Source organism: Panicum hallii, chromosome 5 (genome assembly GCF_002211085.1).
Source record: "Panicum hallii strain FIL2 chromosome 5, PHallii_v3.1, whole genome shotgun sequence".
Classification (NCBI taxonomy): Eukaryota; Viridiplantae; Streptophyta; class Magnoliopsida; order Poales; family Poaceae; genus Panicum; species Panicum hallii.
In genome coordinates, this window is record NC_038046.1 from 11,333,919 (window position 1) to 11,350,430 (window position 16,512).

The following is a 16,512-nucleotide window of genomic DNA, read 5'->3' on the forward strand; positions in this document are numbered from 1 at the left end:
GAAGCTATGCTGCTAATAATTCCACGCGAGCTGCAGCCAAGTTCAGCCTGAACTTTTCAGCTCGACCGCCAGGTGACACTGAGGTCAAGAAAGAAGCGCATTTCCTTTGACCCGATGCGGAAGTCGCAGCCCCTCCAGCCACGAAAAGCGCGCCACCCCGGTGCACGACACGACTCGTTCACCCGTGACTAGGTTCACTCGTCAGGCCGCAACGACTTGTGCCAATGCGCACGCCACGGCCGTTCCTCCACGCGGCACGTGCTCTGAGTCCAGCGCGGCCGCGCTCGGCCAGGCCCAGGCGCACGTTGGCCACGTGCGCCGGCGATCCCACGGCTCCGGCCTCCGGAGATAATAGAGCGAAGGCAGCGCCCAAACAGGGCCATACAGCGCACACGTCGCGCGCGGCCCCGCGGACGCGTGTATAAAACCCACCACCGGCGCGCGGGCGCCGCCTGCGCCACAAGCACCCCCGCCGTGCAGCGCGGCCTTTCGTCCCGTCCCCGATGGCCGCGCCCGCGCCGAGGCCGGCCCGCACCCTGCTCGCTCTCGCTCTCGCCGTCGCCGCCGTCGTCGCTTGGCCCGGCGCCTCGGGGGCCGCGGCGGGCGGCGCCGGCCCCAGCAGCGACGTGCTGCGGCGGGCGCGGCGCCCGGAGTTCGCGGCGTGGATGGCCGGCGTCAGGCGGGCCATCCACGAGCGCCCCGAGCTGGCGTTCCAGGAGTACGAGACGAGCGCGCTGGTCCGGAGGGAGCTCGACGCCATGGGCGTCGCGTACAGGTACCCGGTCGCCGGGACGGGCGTTGCCGCGTCCGTCGGCACCGGGGGGCCGCCGTTCGTCGCGCTGCGCGCCGACATGGACGCGCTCCCGCTGCAGGTACGCTAGCTCCCATTGCTTGGAATTTGTTCTTCAGACTGTTTCCTTGTGTGTTCGTTCTGGAGTTCGATTAGGAACGTCGCGGTGTGAAACGAAGACGAACGACCGAGGTTTCATCAGATGGCTTAACTTTCCGCCGCAAATTGGACGATAAATTCAGGCTCCTTGGAAGGGCATAACGTGCGGTGCCATTTGAGCTGCTGCAAGCATACTAGAAATGGCACTAGGTTCCACCTCAAAAAGAGAGAAATAGGGAAAAGGAAGGATTGTCATTCGTCGTACGAGTCGAAGTGTCATTCGTCGTGCCAAGTGCAAAGTCAAGCGAGCTAATCATCTTGAATCTTTGAATATACACTTTGGGGGAAGACAAGTACAACCGGACAGCCGGTAAGGTTTATCCAAACAGGAAGCAGGTCGTATCGGGGCACGTGTGTTAGCCTCAACAAGACAGAAAGTTGACTCAACTCTCTTGCTCCCAAAGTTGCATACTATGCACAAGCATTCCCTAATCAAACTTTTAAGTTAATTCCCATGCGTGGCCTTCAACCCTTTTTTTTTTTCAAATTCTGTGGATCAGGAGGAAGTGGAGTGGGAGCACAAGAGCAAGGAGGAGCGGAAGATGCACGCCTGCGGCCACGACGCGCACACCGCAATGCTGCTCGGCGCCGCCAGGATCCTCCATGAGCGCCGCCACGAGCTGCAGGTTTGGGTCGCAACTCGTGCCTAGCTCGCCTCTCCTTCCGCCCTTCGCTGTCACACACACACTGTCTTCAACTGGTCATCTTATAGTATTTGTTTCTCTCTCTCCCGGTTGCCGTCGGGTAACCTGTGTGTGTGTCACTGGCCTTGTCGCAGTTTGCTGGATTTTCAGGTCACCTGATTTGAACTTTTTAATTGTCACGTTGCGCGGCTGCATATTCCGCGCAATTATTTATGCAGGTTTCATTCAGAGAACAGTTAGCGCGAGCATTAGTTCGTTGTGAAGTCGTTTTCCCACTTGATGCTTGAGATCTCTCTCTTGATCCCCCTTTAAAGCGATCAAGATGAACCTGCCCATTCCCCTCCTCCACAACATCTTTCTATGTTGCGTCCTCTTTTTATTTTTTAAATTATGGTAATTTAGCGCTTGGATTTGCCTTTTCTCCTCACAGCTTAGACTTTAGACAAATGTTGGTAATTGTTAATTTGGACCTTTAAATTTCTTAATGGTAAAGTAAAGGGGACAAAAAAATAGCCAAAATGCGTAGCTATTGGAATGAGCACACACATCTTGCATAGTCTGATTTATCTTCTAAAACGTGCATATCAGATTGAATTTCTCCTCCTTGCAACAAGAAATCAAAGACTTTCCATGGGACACCCCAGACGTCTTTTGCTACGATGCTACAATGCCTGTTAGTCCGTGGATGAAACCATAGGGAAGCTTTTGTTTTCTTGCGGATTTCGAACTCTATCGGAGATGTCGATCTGGTCTCGGGCACGTGGATGGGAAATGGATGTTATCATTGTTTTTCCATGAACAAGACGTTAACACATGGTGCGCGCCTAATTGACTCCGATTTGATAGAGCTGTCTCTTCTGATGGAGCAGTTTTCAACTAGCTATTGGACTGAAGAGTCGTCCTTTTCTATTGAAAACTAGGCGTCACAGCATGTAATAATGGACGCGAAGAAGAAATATGCTAGTGATAGAGCACATGGTTTTTATAGTTGAGGGTAGGCAGAGCTCAAGTTCCTTTCGCCTTCGTAATAAAACGAGAAGATGAGTAGCTCATTTCATTTAGTTTTGTTGTCGTCAAGAGCTTTCCTTTTGCGACATTTGCTAGAATCTAATTCTTGCGTGCAGCTCAATCTGTCGATTTGCTATTCACATGTAAACATATGCGATCATCTATCAGCTAATTGGTACTCACGATGAAGTGTGCTTGTGTTCTTCGGACTGAAGTTCTGAAGTTTTGTTGCTGCAACACTGCAATTTCAGCGAGCAGGAAAAAGAGCGAAATTGATAACAGCCAAAACTCTAATTTTTTCTTGCAGGGTACGGTGATCCTTCTTTTCCAGCCGGGAGAGGAGGTGGGCATTGGCGCCAAGAAGATGGTGGAGGCCGGCGCCGTGGACAACGTTGAGGCCATCTTCGGGTTCCACGTCACCGTGATGCTCCCCACCGGCGTGGTCGGCTCCAGGGCCGGCCCGCTGCTGGCCGGGTGCGGGTTCTTCGAGGCGGTGATCACCGGGGTGGGCGGCCACGCGGCCATCCCCCAGAGCTCCATCGACCCCGTCGTGGCCGCCTCCAGCGTCGTCCTGAGCCTGCAGAGCCTCGTCTCGCGGGAGGCCGACCCGCTGGACTCGCAGGTGGTGACTGTGACGAGGTTCCAAGGCGGCGGCGCGTTCAACGTGATCCCGGACTCCGTGACCATCGGCGGCACGTTCCGGTGCTTCTCCAGCGAGGGGTTCATGCGGCTGAAGCGGCGGATCGAGGAGGTGATCGTGGCGCAGTCCGCGGTGCACCGGTGCGGCGCGTCCGTGGACTTCGGCGCGGGGGGCAGCCCGCTGCTCCCCCCGACCGTGAATACCCCCTCGCTGCACGCGCACTTCGAGGCCGTCGCCGCGGACACGGTGGGCGCGGGCAACGTCCGCGGCGCGATGGAGCCGTGCATGGGGAGCGAGGACTTCTCGTCCTTCTCCGAGGCCGTGCCCTCGTCCCACTTCTACTTCGTCGGGATCGGGAACGAGGGGATCGGGGCCGTGCACGCCGCGCACTCGCCGCACTTCCTTATCGACGACGACGCGCTCCCCTACGGCGCCGCAATGCACGCCAACCTCGCCACGGGGTACCTGCGGCGCCGCGCGGCGTCCAGCGGGCCCGGCGACTCCCACGACGAACTGTAGTGCTCTACTGCGCGGCCTGTCGCGACACAGCGCCGGCGGCGACGGCCTCGCGCTCGCGCGCACCCGACGCAAGGCAGCTCGGTGAGCTCAACAAGGTCCAAGCCGCAGGCGGCGCCCTGCCATCGTGGAGTACTAACCAGTGCCACGCATTGGGGCATTGGGAATCCACTCGGTGTTCAGATGTAGAGATGTAGTCTGATTGATCATGCTGCTCGGTTCGTGGGGGTGTAAAGCTGCTGGTCAATCTCACGATGTGATTATTAGTGCCTGATAGAGGCGCTCACGTCTGAATTCTGAAGCAAGAATGAGCTCGTAATGAAAGGCTCCCTGGTGAACTGTTTTGCTTGGGGTGTTTCCTAAGTACTAGAACCTTCAGTAACTTCAGAGCATAAACGCCACAGACCAAGGCATCGACACAGCAAATGCTGATATGAAATGTCTGAATCGTTATTACAAACGGATAGTCTGCACAAGAAGGTAGAAAACACATCAACCTGGCACAAGAACAGAGCTCCTAAATTCATGCAGTAGGAATGTGAAGGGAAAGAGCCAAAGAACAGCAACGCCACGCCGTGTCCTCGAACTCAGTGGCGCAGGCTGCCGAAGAGGAGCGCCACGGCGGGGCAGAGGAGGGCGGCGACCAGCGAGGAAGACACGGCGGCGGCGCCTGACGTGGGGCTCGGCGCGGGCTCGTCGGCGGCCATCGCGACCCCCGCGAGGGAGGACGCGGCGACGGCGGCGGCTACGACGGCGCGGCGGAAGGTCTTGGACGCCATTTCGCTGCGATGGACCTTACAGGCTTCGTTCCGTGCACGGTAGAAAGCAAGAAGCCGAGGGAGGTGCTGTACTGGTGGGCGGTGGAGAGATGAACGGCGCCCGTTATTTTATAGCTGAAGAAACCGTGAGGCTGGCCTGGTGGCCGGAACCACCACGTTCAGTCTTGCTGGCCTGGCCTCGCATGCCCGCCTCCCCGAGACAGCTCACGACCAACGGCCGGTAGGCCCCTGCGGGGCTGGCCTAGGCTGCACGTTCCATTTATGACGTGGAATGATGAACTGCAGTGATGATGAGTGGGCCTCGCCCTCGCATCTCCCGGTGGCGACGGCGTGTTAGGCTGACTCCAACGGAGCAGCCAAAGCGCCTGTCAAAGCTAAAATAGCTGCCGCGTGGGTACTGTAGCAGCAGAAATCTTCTTCCAGCGGGACACCTAAACGGACCAGCTAAAATCGCGGTAGGAGAGAGAATCAGCCAAAATCGCTAGTGCTCTGGTCGGCAGCCATCACGCTGCTCCACTCTGCTAGCATGGCCCCACGGCCTACCAACCCGAACCCACCACCATTTACTACAAGAGGAGAAGGGAGAGTAGTTTTGCTGTTGGATTCACTCGTGATATGGCTGGGCAGGCAAAGCCCCGGATGGCTGGCCGAAATGGCCTGCGCATGTTGGAATCAGCCTAGATTCCATCGTTTTCCTCTCGGTCGTCATCGCCAGCGCCGCGCGCGAAGACGACAAACCGGCGAAGGTTAAGAGAGCCGCCAGCATGGTTCTCACGGATCGTTGCTGTCGCCGCCGTGCTCGTTCCCCGTTGGCTGAGTGCCAACTTGCCTTTCAGAAAGCGCTCGGCGTGTCGATGCCACCGAGATGGTCTTGGGCGGAGCTGAGCTGCCGGACGCCAGATTAACATTTAACACACCCAGCGATCTTGGATGGGGACAGCTGGCTTGCGCTTCTGAATTTCTCGTCGCTTCAAATTCAATAGGCTTTGGTTCCATCGCTAAGGCTGAGGAGCAGGATCGAGACTGACTAGACTTTGGACGAACAAGCAAACAAAGATAAGCAGTTATCTGCACCACAAGTAGTGTCAGTGTGTCACTAATCAAGCAGGACGCATGAGTGACCTGAACCACTCCGAGAATCTCACAGCGCAGCGCAGGGGTCAGGCCCCCAACTAACAGTGGATATGCGGTGGAGTGTCCTGGCAAAGTGGAGGATTTGGCCACTTGACAGCGCAGATGGGATGTTGTTCACTGGGGTCGTTTCTGAATCGTGGGAGCAGTTCAACCGTCAGTCAGTTAAGCGGTACTGCATTAAGAGGCCGGTGCACTAGGGAGCAAGAAATGTCAGCTCACACGTAACTGTCGCTGAGGAACAGATTTACTAGAAGCCACGGTTGACATGATTACTACCAGTGGCGAAGCAAAATGATATAGGCCATGGCTGGTTTGGAACTGAGGAAGAGCGAATCCATGTCTGAGTAAGGACAGAGGAAGAAGGCAACACATCCTTGACCTGCTGTTAGGTCGCTGCAAACTTACTTGCAATTCTGAATTATTCATTTGTTCACATGCGAATTCTCGGCGCGTTGGTTCCCTGTTCTGACTTCCGTTTTCTTGACAATTAATCTTAATTGCATTTTTCTTTTTCTTTTTGCAACTTTTCCAGAGAAGACTTTTTCCAGAAGAATTTCTTCATATAATTTTTTGAAGAACTCTATTACAATAATTTCGAAAAACTTGTTCAAAAGAATTTTTATACAAAACTTTTGTAAATATATAACTAGTAAGACAGCTGGCCTGCGCTGGGACTGGGAGTGCACGCCCACGGATCAGGGCAGCTTGTTTTAACTTTTAACTACGACCATTTTCTAGTCCTTTCCCTGCAGAAAGTCGTTATCATTCTTCATATTACCACTAGCAGCGAGTAAAGAATCTCCAAAAATGTTGGTTTAGTAGTATGGGAATATGGGATGCACAAAACGATGAGTTAAGATTCCCCATCAAAGCATCATTTCGCCACACTACGCACTGGCGTTGGACTATCCATCATACGTTCAGACGTGAAACGGTTTGGAACTGATAAAAGTACAGGAACAAATACGCCAACCATATGATGTCCCCCGACCTAATACGCCGCGAGTCCACAGCCACTCACTCGATGGTATCGTATTCGCCAGTCCAAGACTAGCTCGTCAGTTCATCACGTACCATGTACGGTTGCGATCTTCTTCAGATGTCACCTTCATCTGCATTGCCAGGAGACCCTCAAGTTTTAGCTTTTTTCAGGCCGCCTCATGTTGGAAACAAGTACGGCTAATGAGCATTTTCTGCTGGACCTGATACTAAGGGCATCCAATTCCCTCGCCACCAGCACGCGATAATCTGCATTTTCAGTTCTGAACTTGTAGCGTATAAGTGCTACCACAAGTGCGCTACGTTTTGCCTGTACCTCTGGCTGTCTGCAACTCAACTCTGAAGAATCCTAGTCTCACATCCTCCGGTTTCAGGTGACAAGCTACCAATCATGGTAATGGGCATCCGCCGTTCATTCAGCAAATCAGCACGATTTCTTTCTGTCGTTCATTCAGCAAATCAGCGTGGTTTCTTTCTTTCTTTCTTTCTCGTGCATACGGATTGGCACTTGGGGGTACCCCAAGCTGGGGTGCGATTTTCAAATCAAATCTCTGAACACCATGTGCGTTCGCTGTGGTTGCCGTTTCCTCGCAGCAACCGGCTCACCAGAGAAGGATGGTCGCGTCGAGCAAGGTGATCAGGGTCGGGCCATGGGGCGGCCGCGGCGGCAGCCCGTGGGACGACGGCGCGCACCGCGGCGTCCGGAGCATCACCGTCACGTACGGGCGCGTCCTGGAGTCGATGCAGGTGGAGTACGTCGACAGGAACGGCCGCCCGGTCCTCGGCGAGAAGCACGGCGGCGGGACGGGCCGCAGCCTCTCCGCCAAGGTCGATGAACGACTTCCACACGTGCTAGCTGCTCGCCACTAGGCACTCGCCAGTCCTGCACCTACCCAGCTCCGCATGTGAATTGTCGCGCAGATCGAGCTGGACTTCCCGTACGAGTTCGTGACGGGCGTGAGCGGGTGGTACGGCGCGGCGCACGGCGGGTCGCCGCCGGCGGTGCGGTCTCTGGCGTTCGCGACGAGCCGGGGGGCGGCGCACGGCCCGTTCGGGGGCGCGGACGCCGACGGGGTGCCGTTCGCGTACCCGATGGAAGGGGGCGTGGTGGTCGGGTTCGCGGGGCGGAGCGGCTGGCACCTCGACGCGCTGGGCCTCTACGTCGCGGCGCTGCGGGCCGAGACGCTCTCCGACGTGGTCCAGGAGCGCGGCCTCGCGGCGTACCGGTCCTTCGTCTACGGCGACGGCGGGGCGCCGCGTCGGCAGGACAAGAAGAAGCCGTTCGAGTGGTGCTACAAATAGCAACTGCTGTTCGAGTACTACGAAACGAAGGAGCCGGTGCGGCTCGGCCGAACCGCACTGAAGAAGCGGGCCGGCGGGCCGGAAAGGGCTCGAAAACCAGAGTGGGCGATCGGCCTACTCCCCTGTCACACTTCACGTGCAGAGTTATGGAAGGATAAGAACAAGTCACGTTGCTGTGAGTGCGAGTTGTAATCCGGTGAGGATAGCTCAACAACAGGGCGAAAGTTTGCCGCACCGGGAGCCAATGGCGCGCATGAGAGAGTTGCGAGAGCGAAGCAGAGACAGCTCACGTCAAAAGCGTTGGGAGCAGCAGCCGGACAACGGCAGCCGCAACCTGCCTGGAACCCAGCCAGCCTGATTGAATGGCCTGGCCCCTCGCTGCCGCCGGACGCAACGGGACGCCACGCCGCGCGGGAGGAAACGGACAGGCCGAACCGACACGGCAGCTCGGCAGGCCGCGCCCCTTCCCGTCCGCGCCCGCTCGCGGGAAGGAGAGAACGCACCCAGGCATCATCCGCCGTTCCGCCCACAGCCCGCCGCACATGATGACACCTCGGCGATCCGCGGGGTCCCGCACGCCCCACGCGTACGTACCCCACGGCTTTCAAATCACGGCCTCCCTCCCGTGGTCGTGCCGCCGTCCGTCTCTACGCGCAGTCGCACGCACGACTTCCATTCCACGCCCCGCGGCGTTTCAAATTGCGCCGAGTAAGCGCTGCCCGCTCGCAGACAGGCGTTTACGACGCCAACTAATCACCACCTCGCCGGATTAAAATTTTAATTTAATCTTGAGAAATCGAATTGAATGGACGCGGACACCGGGCCTCCTAATCCGTTACCCCCCGCCCTCCCCTCCCCGGCTCCCCGCCCTCGCCTCTCCCTCCCTCTCTCTCTCTCTCTCTCCTCCGCCTCCGCCATTCCCAAAGGCCCGCTTCGCTTTTGTTTACTCTCCGGCTCCCTCCACGCATTCCCCTTTCCGCCGCCCATGCGGATCCGCCTCCTCGCATCCGCCGCCGTCGCACGCCTCGCCCGCGGCCGAATCTGATCCGGGGTGGGCGTCGGGGATGGGGGCGGGGCTAGGGGAAGGGGAAGGGGCGGCCGTGGAGGAGGCCACGGGGTACGAGGTGGGCATCGTGGTGCCCAAGCTCTCCCGCGCCGCCGCGGCGGGGCCCGCCGAGGACTGCGTGGCGCGGCTGGTGCGGGAGCTCGAGGGCGCCGGGCTGCTCGTCGAGCGCGTCCGCGGCGTCCCCGCCGAGTTCATCAAGGTCGGTGGCTGCTTTTTCCCTTTTTGAATTCGGGTTGTGATGGTGCGCCCTGAGTTTGAGACGAGGAGTCGATTCGCAGGAGCGCGATCCCCTATGATCTGCCCGCCTCGCTCTGGGAATTGCGCGGGGCGTGCTGCTTGCTGTTTCGATTCTGACGCTTGTGGGCCTGCTGTTTGAATTTAGCTGGCGGCGCCGATGGGGACCCTGGGGAGAGCGGCTGCGGAGATGCAGATGAAGAAGCTAACCTACATCGGTAACCTGGGGCTCCACCTGGAAGCATTTTAACATCGAAATGCAGTTGGGGCGGGTGGGTGGTGTGTTCATGTTGCTGTTAATTTGGGTTTCAGGAATGGAGCTTCAGTTTGAATGGGACCAGGTCGCAGCATTTGTCAGGCAGCCAGATGGGTCCCTGTTCAGCTGGAGAGAGCGATATTGCTGCTTCAGTTACTTGATACATGGCATAGTAAGAGTACACTTGTCCTCATATGTAGCTGCTGCTGTTCCAGGTTGCAACAAATTGTAGATATCCCAACTGACTTATTGCCTATTGTTCTACTGATACAGTTTGTTTATGTGGTCTGCATTGAGCTGTGCTCTTTCTCAGGCACTTTGTTTCATCATTGATCCTATTTAGTGCATCAGTGCACTTTCATTCTTTTGCTTGATATTATGAATGAGAAGTGAAGTATATAACTAATTAACTAAGTGTTCGGCTCTTTTGCCATTTGGATATAGTTATGTGACAGCAAGTTGGAATTGATTAATGCAGGTGAACAAGACAAACTCTGAAATAACTCTTAAATTTGATGGCAAGGAGTTCCATTGGAAGAAAAATGAGTCACTATTGACAAGGCTGGAGTCTGAAGGAGTTGTAAAGCTAGTGTTCCCTTTGCATGGTACACTAATCTAAATTCTACTTGTTCTCATATTTTGTGAAGGGACAATTCCCTATATGCCACTGGTAAAAACAAGTAAACAGCAATCTGAGCCAGCTAAAACTTTGTTGCAGATGAAATTAAAAGGAAGCAACTCCTGAGAAATTGGGCGCTCAATTGGCTTGACTTCACATGGCAACCTATTGATGAGATTTACTCCTACTTCGGAACGAAGGTAGAACTGTGTCCAGCACATCTTGCCCCTAACATCTTTCATTTATTTACCATTCCTTCTGAAGGAAAATAATAATTTTTCTACCTATTAATTTGTAAAAACTCTGTCTTGAACTGCAGATTGCTACATACTTTGCGTTCCTAGGAATGTATACACGATGGCTTTTCTTCCCAGCTGTTTTCGGACTGGCAACTCAACTTATAGATTTTGGGTATACATTTTACTCGCTATTCCTCTTTGGAAAATATAAAATTAATATTATTTCCTATCTGTTCTTACTTCTGCATCTCTCCTCTGCACTTTGAATTCAGGTCATTGCAGTGGTTGGTTCTTCCTGCTTTCTTTATCTTTGTTATTTCTTGGGCAGTCTTCTTTTTGCAATTTTGGAAACGGAAGAATTCAGCACTTCTTGCAAGGTTAGACACGTGATTCAAATTTGATCTGTATATATCAAGCTAATTTGCTCACAACTGTTTCCTGACCTCTTTAAGATGGCCACAACAGATGGGGTATAAATTGTTCATTATCTGAATACAAAAATATGGGCAATGAACTTGGCTCCTTGGGTGATTCTCTTACTACCGAGGAAAAGAAGTTTGGTGATGTATCTGCTGAGAAAAGGAATTTGCAAAGGAACGAATGGTTTGGTGTCCTCCTTAGAATAAGGAACAATGCTATCATTGTGTTGGCTATCATTTGTCTTCAGCTGCCATTTGAGTTGGCATATGCTCATCTATACGAGATTACAGAAACTGAGGTGATGAGGTCAGTATTTCCCATAATCCATCTTTTGGTAGGGTTAACCCAAAACTGTGCAACTGACTTGCTAGCTAGCTTTCTTCCCTAGTACTTTATATCTGTTTCTCTCAGTATTTTGACATATCTGGTTGTCATTCAAATGTGCATTGTATTATTCTGATCAGTGTTATACTATACAGGTATTTGTTGACTGCTATATATCTTGTTGCAATTCAGTATTACACCAGAATTGGAGGCAAGGTATCTGTCAATTTGATAAAGTATGAAAACAACCAAGGAGAAGAATCTAGTTCTGCTAGCTTAGTTTATAAGGTAAATACGATGAAATTTGAAAGATGATTAGTTCTTTAAGTCTGGCTTCTCACTTTTTTTTTCCTTTTCTTGAGATACAGGTCTTTGGCCTTTACTTTATGCAGTCATATATTGGGTTATTTTACCATGCTTCTTTGTATCGTGATATACTGGCCCTACGGAAAGTTCTCATCCAGCGTCTCATTGTGTCCCAGGCATGTCCGCAGCATAATTGTTTTAAATGTTGAATATGATTGTACCATAGTTTCATATTGATGGTATGTTTGCTTTTTTTCTTCCCTTCAGGTATTAGAAAATCTGATTGAGAATTCGATTCCTTACCTCAAGTACAGCTATAAAAAGTACATAGCTGTCCAGTAAGTTTTGCACGAACCCTTTTGTTTTATCCTTATTTCCAGATCAATATAGTAAGACAAGAACTCTCTCCCATATTGTAGCAAGAAAAAGCAGGAGAAAGAATCACCCTCAGGAAAGTCAGTCCGGTTATCAACAAGAGTGGAGAAAGAATATTTAAAACCCTCTTATACTGCAAGCATTGGAGCAGAACTTGAAGATGGTTTATTTGATGGTAAGTGTCTGACTTTGCTTTGGATGTAGTTCATGTCTAGCACTTCCGCTGAGTTTCAGTCATAGCATTTGCAGCCTGAAAGAAATGGAAAAAAATGATGTAAGTTGTGCTTACAGTATTATATCCATCACAGATTTTCTGGAGCTAACTCTACAGTTTGGAATGATCATGATGTTTGCATGTGCATTTCCGCTGATTTTCTGTTTTGCAGCTCTGGTATGTGGTTTCTGTCACAAAATCACCGTGTTTTGTTTTGATGTAAATCTGTTAATGTTGTTGGAACTATTTTCTCTACAGAACAATGCTACTGAAATCAGAGCAGATGCATTGAAGTTATTAGTCATGTTGAGAAGGCCTGTCCCCCGTGCTGCAGCTACGATTGGAGCTTGGTTGAATATATTCCAGGTTTGCTTTCTGAACTTTTTATTTTGACTTCTAGTGGGTATACATGCATGTCCGTGATGTTCAGTCTTGAATTTGTTTTCAGTTCTTGGTGGTAATGGCAATATGCACAAACTGCTTGCTTCTTGTTTGCCTCTACGATGCCGAGGGAAACTGGAGGATTGAGCCAGGACTTGCAGCAATCCTAATAATGGAGCATGCTCTCCTCTTAATCAAGTTTGGTTTCTCACACTTCGTGCCTGAGGTGATTTCTATATTTATCTGCTTCCTCTGTACAGTTCTACTTATTTCTTTATAACTGAAGCACTGATGTGTGTTTATCGGTTTCCTATTGTCCATTAGGAGCCTGCGTGGGTGAAAGCAAATCGAGTACGATACGTAGCTCAGGCACAAAATGTCTGCTCCAAACAACTTTTGAAGAGCATTTCAAAGTTGGACGCAAAACTGGACTGAGAAACATCAGGTGCAGTTTAGAAGGCAATGCTAGTTTTGTAGCTTAGGTAGAGCGGGATTTGTATAGCCAAAGTTGTACAAATTGTAGGGATATAACATCTTGATTCTGCTAATTGTTAAGTGTAGATATCGGCTTATCGTTACCTGACCTACTGGTAAATGCGTAGAGCAGAATGACCTTAAGGAGTAAGAATGTGAGTGTTTTCCTTTGGGGTGTGGTTCAATTTTACTGCTGTTGAGTCGAACTGAAACTTGGTAGTTGACAAAGTGAGCGCAAACGAATTGAAGGTGTGTGGAAAGCCCTCGTCGGCGACAATCATCAATTTACTGGAGTAATATGTCAGCTACTGTTTATTGTTATTCACACTTGCCGCGAAATTTTATTGTGTTTGACAGAACGGAGGTAAAATCAGTACATATACATCACCCTGCGTCGCCCGCTGAATGAATGAATGAAAGAATAATGGTGATCAATGGATTCTGCATATCCCCTGCAGCGTCCTGGCTGCTGTTGCCCGGCGACGTCTGTAAGCATGTCAGCGAAGTTTTATGGTTACAGCGTGCGAAAGTTAATCTCCAGCTTTAGCTGCTCAGCCTGCGGACGTATCATCGCTCGCGCCCTGCTGCTCCGACGAGCCGTCGCCCTTCTCCGGCCAGGCACCGAAGCTGAGCTGGCGCACCAGCGCCGCCACCTTCTTGGCCCATCGCCGGATCTCGTCCTTGACCTTGTCGGGCTCCACGTCCACGAGCGGACCGGCGCCCAGCCCGGACAGGAGGCGCTCGAACCGGGCGCTCCCGCGGGCCGGCGCCGCCTTCGGCTGGCTACCGCCGCCGTCGTTGGCCGGCGCCTCGGCCGTCTTCTCGCCGACTGACATGTGCCGGAGCACCGGTTTTCCCGGTGAATCCTGTGCGGGGGGTTCGGTTTTATACCGGTCCGGCGCAGAGGTGTCCGTGTCCCGCACGTCTGGTAAGAGTGAGTTTCGCTCCATGGTTCCTTCCAAGATGCTCCAAGGTCTCGCTTCCAAGCCATCGATTTTTCAGCAGTGGGCACCAGATTTCGCGAATTCCTGTGCACGCAAGGCTAGCTCACGGGCTAAACAGATCCCTAGTCTGAATTTGTTAGTTTATTTATATATTTCAATACAGGCTCCTGCTGAGACAGCAGACGGCAACGGAGGATCTCTAAATTTTGAAAAATGCATTAGCTAAGCTGTGGAAGCATTCTAGTAACACGCAAAAGTTGCAGCTGGAAAAAGGGAAGTCGTCGAGTAACTCCTAGGCTTGAAAATGTATCACATGACAAGAACCCAGAGGAATATCCACGAGATAATCAAGCGTCAAATTCAGGTAGCAGACTTTGAATTATCCAAGTCACCTGATTCAGGGTACTGGCAGAACTTGTTCATTGGCAGTCCTTTTAGACCCCAATTGTATGTCACAAGGTAGAACTTCAGGCACCACAAGCACCAAAGGCCACAATTACTAAAAGGATATTCATATGCTTAATCATGTCATGGGTACAAAGGTGGAACCTACAATGAAAATTTGTGTCGGTCTTAGGTACGCACATCATCCATCATACTCCAAATCTAGAAACCATGAAACATAAAACACCACCCATCAAAACAATTCCTCGTGAATTTGGTTCGCCTGCCTGTTCTTCTTCTTGACACCAGACTTGGCAACCTGGAGGCTGCGGTACACTGCGCTCAGCCTTGCAAGAGCTGGCTTGGTAAGATCAGGCCTGTAGTAGTTGTCACCAACCTGTACAAACAGGAAGCAAAGCCATTACGGCAATTGAAGATGCCAACTTGGTCTAACAAGAACTCACAGATCTGGTCAGACATCTTTTCTCTCATTCAAAAGGCAAGCAGCACCATGTTTTAGAGGAATTCTGTTTGAGGGTCTACGCGTATGCTTCAAACAAATGTCTTCTCATTGAATAGTATGGAAGTAGCTCAGCCAAACGTAACAAGTATATCTCAATGAAGATCCAACCTTTTTTATGAATCTTCTTACATGTTAAGGCTCATCACAGCAACTGTTTATGATAACCACAAGGGCAAGCAGGATTCTCAGAAATGATTCTCACATGCTACTAATCTGCCATACAGTTTTATATGTTGACAAGTACTTAATACTTTTGTGAAGATTGGTATTAGAACCATATTGTTAGCAACAGCTAAAAATGTGAACCAAGAACTAAAAATTCATAGTAAAACAAGCATTTGTAGTTTAACTTGAAACAATAGGTCGAGAGGACCATAACAAGTATGACAAACTTTATTAGAAAATATGGAACAAGTGAATTTGATTGATGACCCAGACATATGAATGGATCTTCTCACATGATAGGGCTAATGACAATTTTGTAATTGCTTACCCACAATTATTTTAAAAATCATCTTTCAACAGAACACATCATCAAAGGAGAAAAAATAATATAAATAATGAAACATTTAATTGTTCTATACCTGGTTCTTGACAGCCTTGGCCATCTTGCGGAATTCCTTGCGCATGACAGACTTGTGGTAGAGGCTGGCAGGCTTGTTCTGCTTCTTTGTCTTGGTTGTCGAGAGGACCACCGCCATCTCCTTGCCAATGGCCGGTTGCACAGTCACAGTCTTCTTGTTGGCAAGGCCTGAAATGAAACCAATCCCACAATTAAACAGTGCCACCAATGGCATCCACATTTCAACCGAACACGCTGGGAAACAAACACTAACCAGAGTGCTTGTAGGAGTGGACATTGTAGAGGTTGTTGGGCTCCTTGCTGAACTGAACCTTGGCATTGCCATTGCCAAACTGCTTGACCAGGAAGGAGTTATTCTTCCTCACGATCTCCCAGATCAGAGAATCAGGAACCGTCGCCATTTAACTTACCTAAAGCACGAATCCAACCACACAACAGACAACATGCAACCAATCAGCAAAACAGGAGCAACTAAATATTAAAATTGAAATAGCAAAGTCACAAGCAATTTTACCACAGCTGAGAGTTATCAGACTAAAGATGGCAACAAAGAACAAATTAATTACAAGATGGCTGCTGCTCCACATGTTTGACTTAAACTGGATTGAGTTTAGTGGAGTTCAACAAATACAGCAGGTCGACGATAAACAGTTAGTGACCTGAAAACAGTATGCACTAGAGGTTTCTAACTATGATGAACGAGCCCACTAAACAATTTCTAGCACTGCAGCGCATATCAAATAGGGTTGGGGAGCAAATCGGGCACTCGCGGAGTTCGTATAGATCGACTTATGCAGATTAAAAACGGCAGCCAAGGTTAAGACAGATCAATTCATGTAAGACGGTCGAAGCGGGAAGCGAAGATTTCTCTCACCGGAAGTTGGAGTGACGCGCCGCCGATCTGCTTCTCTCCGGGACTCGGGGTGCTGGTGGTGGCTGCGGCGCGGCGAGTTTTAGAGAGACTGTTTTATAGTGATGCGGTGCTCATAAACCCTAGGTCCGGGTAGCTGCTTTTGTGGACCGGATGGGCCGAGTTGCTTTGTTCTCATGGGCCTCCATCTTGATCCGGTTACCTTTTTTATTTTCTCCGCTACTATGAATCTATATGTTGCCATTTTTTTTTAATCTCAGAGCATTAACTTCGTTCAGAGGCTGTAGTGTACACTGGAAGTAGGACGAAACCGCGGAAATTTCTTTCA

At 51.1% G+C, this 16,512-nt stretch overlaps 5 protein-coding genes and 1 non-coding gene across 9 annotated transcripts; 3 read left to right on the forward strand and 3 right to left on the reverse strand.

The window, feature by feature from the left end:
- The first annotated feature begins 488 nt into the window (after positions 1 to 488).
- On the forward strand, positions 489 to 4,123 carry LOC112895753 (IAA-amino acid hydrolase ILR1-like 2). Of its 2 annotated transcripts, XM_025963744.1 has the most exons (3): positions 489 to 872; positions 1,450 to 1,575; positions 2,909 to 4,123. In XM_025963744.1, the coding sequence occupies exons 1-3, from the start codon at positions 504 to 506 to the stop codon at positions 3,758 to 3,760; spliced, it is 1,347 nt and encodes a 448-aa protein (XP_025819529.1). In that variant the 5' UTR covers positions 489 to 503; the 3' UTR covers positions 3,761 to 4,123. The 2 variants fall into 2 exon arrangements, with proteins under 2 accessions (XP_025819529.1, XP_025819530.1); XM_025963745.1 differs by lacking the exon at positions 1,450 to 1,575.
- A 2,754-nt stretch (positions 4,124 to 6,877) lies between these two features.
- Positions 6,878 to 8,679, forward strand: LOC112895805 (jacalin-related lectin 19-like). 2 transcript variants are annotated; one of them, XM_025963796.1, is made up of 3 exons: positions 6,878 to 7,063; positions 7,264 to 7,497; positions 7,591 to 8,679. In XM_025963796.1, exons 1-3 carry the CDS (start codon positions 7,061 to 7,063, stop codon positions 7,969 to 7,971), a joined length of 618 nt encoding a protein of 205 aa, XP_025819581.1. In that variant the 5' UTR covers positions 6,878 to 7,060; the 3' UTR covers positions 7,972 to 8,679. The 2 variants fall into 2 exon arrangements, with proteins under 2 accessions (XP_025819581.1, XP_025819582.1); XM_025963797.1 differs by having other exon boundaries at positions 6,878 to 7,497.
- A 182-nt stretch (positions 8,680 to 8,861) lies between these two features.
- LOC112895802 (anoctamin-like protein Os01g0706700) lies at positions 8,862 to 13,183 on the forward strand. Of its 2 annotated transcripts, none has more exons than XM_025963791.1 (16): positions 8,862 to 9,236; positions 9,420 to 9,489; positions 9,584 to 9,699; positions 10,006 to 10,132; positions 10,246 to 10,346; positions 10,466 to 10,557; positions 10,658 to 10,762; positions 10,851 to 11,111; positions 11,285 to 11,417; positions 11,498 to 11,611; positions 11,703 to 11,773; positions 11,855 to 11,985; positions 12,119 to 12,201; positions 12,283 to 12,390; positions 12,473 to 12,631; positions 12,730 to 13,183. In XM_025963791.1, exons 1-16 carry the CDS (start codon positions 9,036 to 9,038, stop codon positions 12,838 to 12,840), a joined length of 1,983 nt encoding a protein of 660 aa, XP_025819576.1. In that variant the 5' UTR covers positions 8,862 to 9,035; the 3' UTR covers positions 12,841 to 13,183. The 2 variants fall into 2 exon arrangements, with proteins under 2 accessions (XP_025819576.1, XP_025819577.1); XM_025963792.1 differs by having other exon boundaries at positions 9,100 to 9,236; positions 9,316 to 9,489.
- A 166-nt stretch (positions 13,184 to 13,349) lies between these two features.
- Positions 13,350 to 14,174, reverse strand: LOC112895811. The gene has a single exon (XM_025963802.1). The coding sequence runs from the start codon at positions 13,827 to 13,829 to the stop codon at positions 13,431 to 13,433; it is 399 nt and encodes a 132-aa protein (XP_025819587.1). The 5' UTR covers positions 13,830 to 14,174; the 3' UTR covers positions 13,350 to 13,430.
- A 137-nt stretch (positions 14,175 to 14,311) lies between these two features.
- Positions 14,312 to 16,310, reverse strand: LOC112895808 (60S ribosomal protein L28-1-like). The gene is made up of 4 exons (XM_025963800.1): positions 16,188 to 16,310; positions 15,567 to 15,723; positions 15,315 to 15,481; positions 14,312 to 14,604 (listed from the first exon to the last, which is right to left on the reverse strand). Exons 2-4 carry the CDS (start codon positions 15,712 to 15,714, stop codon positions 14,461 to 14,463), a joined length of 459 nt encoding a protein of 152 aa, XP_025819585.1. The 5' UTR covers positions 15,715 to 15,723; positions 16,188 to 16,310; the 3' UTR covers positions 14,312 to 14,460.
- On the reverse strand, positions 14,794 to 14,882 carry LOC112896055. The gene has a single exon (XR_003229345.1). It is a non-coding gene; the product is annotated as a small nucleolar RNA R24 (small nucleolar RNA).
- Positions 16,311 to 16,512: the final 202 nt, after the last annotated feature.

Excerpts from the sequence above, each read along its gene's own strand:
- LOC112895753 (XM_025963744.1), top strand. The coding sequence starts at position 504 with ATGGCCGCGCCCGCGCCGAGGCCGGCCCGCACCCTGCTCGCTCTCGCT. Across the intron at positions 873-1,449 it reads TGGACGCGCTCCCGCTGCAG|GAGGAAGTGGAGTGGGAGCA; the intron begins GTACGCTAGCTC and ends TCTGTGGATCAG. Across the intron at positions 1,576-2,908 it reads AGCGCCGCCACGAGCTGCAG|GGTACGGTGATCCTTCTTTT; the intron begins GTTTGGGTCGCA and ends TTTTTCTTGCAG.
- LOC112895805 (XM_025963796.1), top strand. Across the intron at positions 7,498-7,590 it reads GCCGCAGCCTCTCCGCCAAG|ATCGAGCTGGACTTCCCGTA; the intron begins GTCGATGAACGA and ends ATTGTCGCGCAG.
- LOC112895802 (XM_025963791.1), top strand. The coding sequence starts at position 9,036 with ATGGGGGCGGGGCTAGGGGAAGGGGAAGGGGCGGCCGTGGAGGAGGCC. Across the intron at positions 10,763-10,850 it reads AATTCAGCACTTCTTGCAAG|ATGGGGTATAAATTGTTCAT; the intron begins GTTAGACACGTG and ends TGGCCACAACAG. Across the intron at positions 12,632-12,729 it reads TCTCACACTTCGTGCCTGAG|GAGCCTGCGTGGGTGAAAGC; the intron begins GTGATTTCTATA and ends ATTGTCCATTAG.
- LOC112895811 (XM_025963802.1), bottom strand. The coding sequence starts at position 13,829 with ATGGAGCGAAACTCACTCTTACCAGACGTGCGGGACACGGACACCTCT.
- LOC112895808 (XM_025963800.1), bottom strand. The coding sequence starts at position 15,714 with ATGGCGACGGTTCCTGATTCTCTGATCTGGGAGATCGTGAGGAAGAAT. Across the intron at positions 15,482-15,566 it reads CCACTCCTACAAGCACTCTG|GCCTTGCCAACAAGAAGACT; the intron begins GTTAGTGTTTGT and ends GTTTCATTTCAG. Across the intron at positions 14,605-15,314 it reads CCAAGGCTGTCAAGAACCAG|GTTGGTGACAACTACTACAG; the intron begins GTATAGAACAAT and ends CTGTTTGTACAG.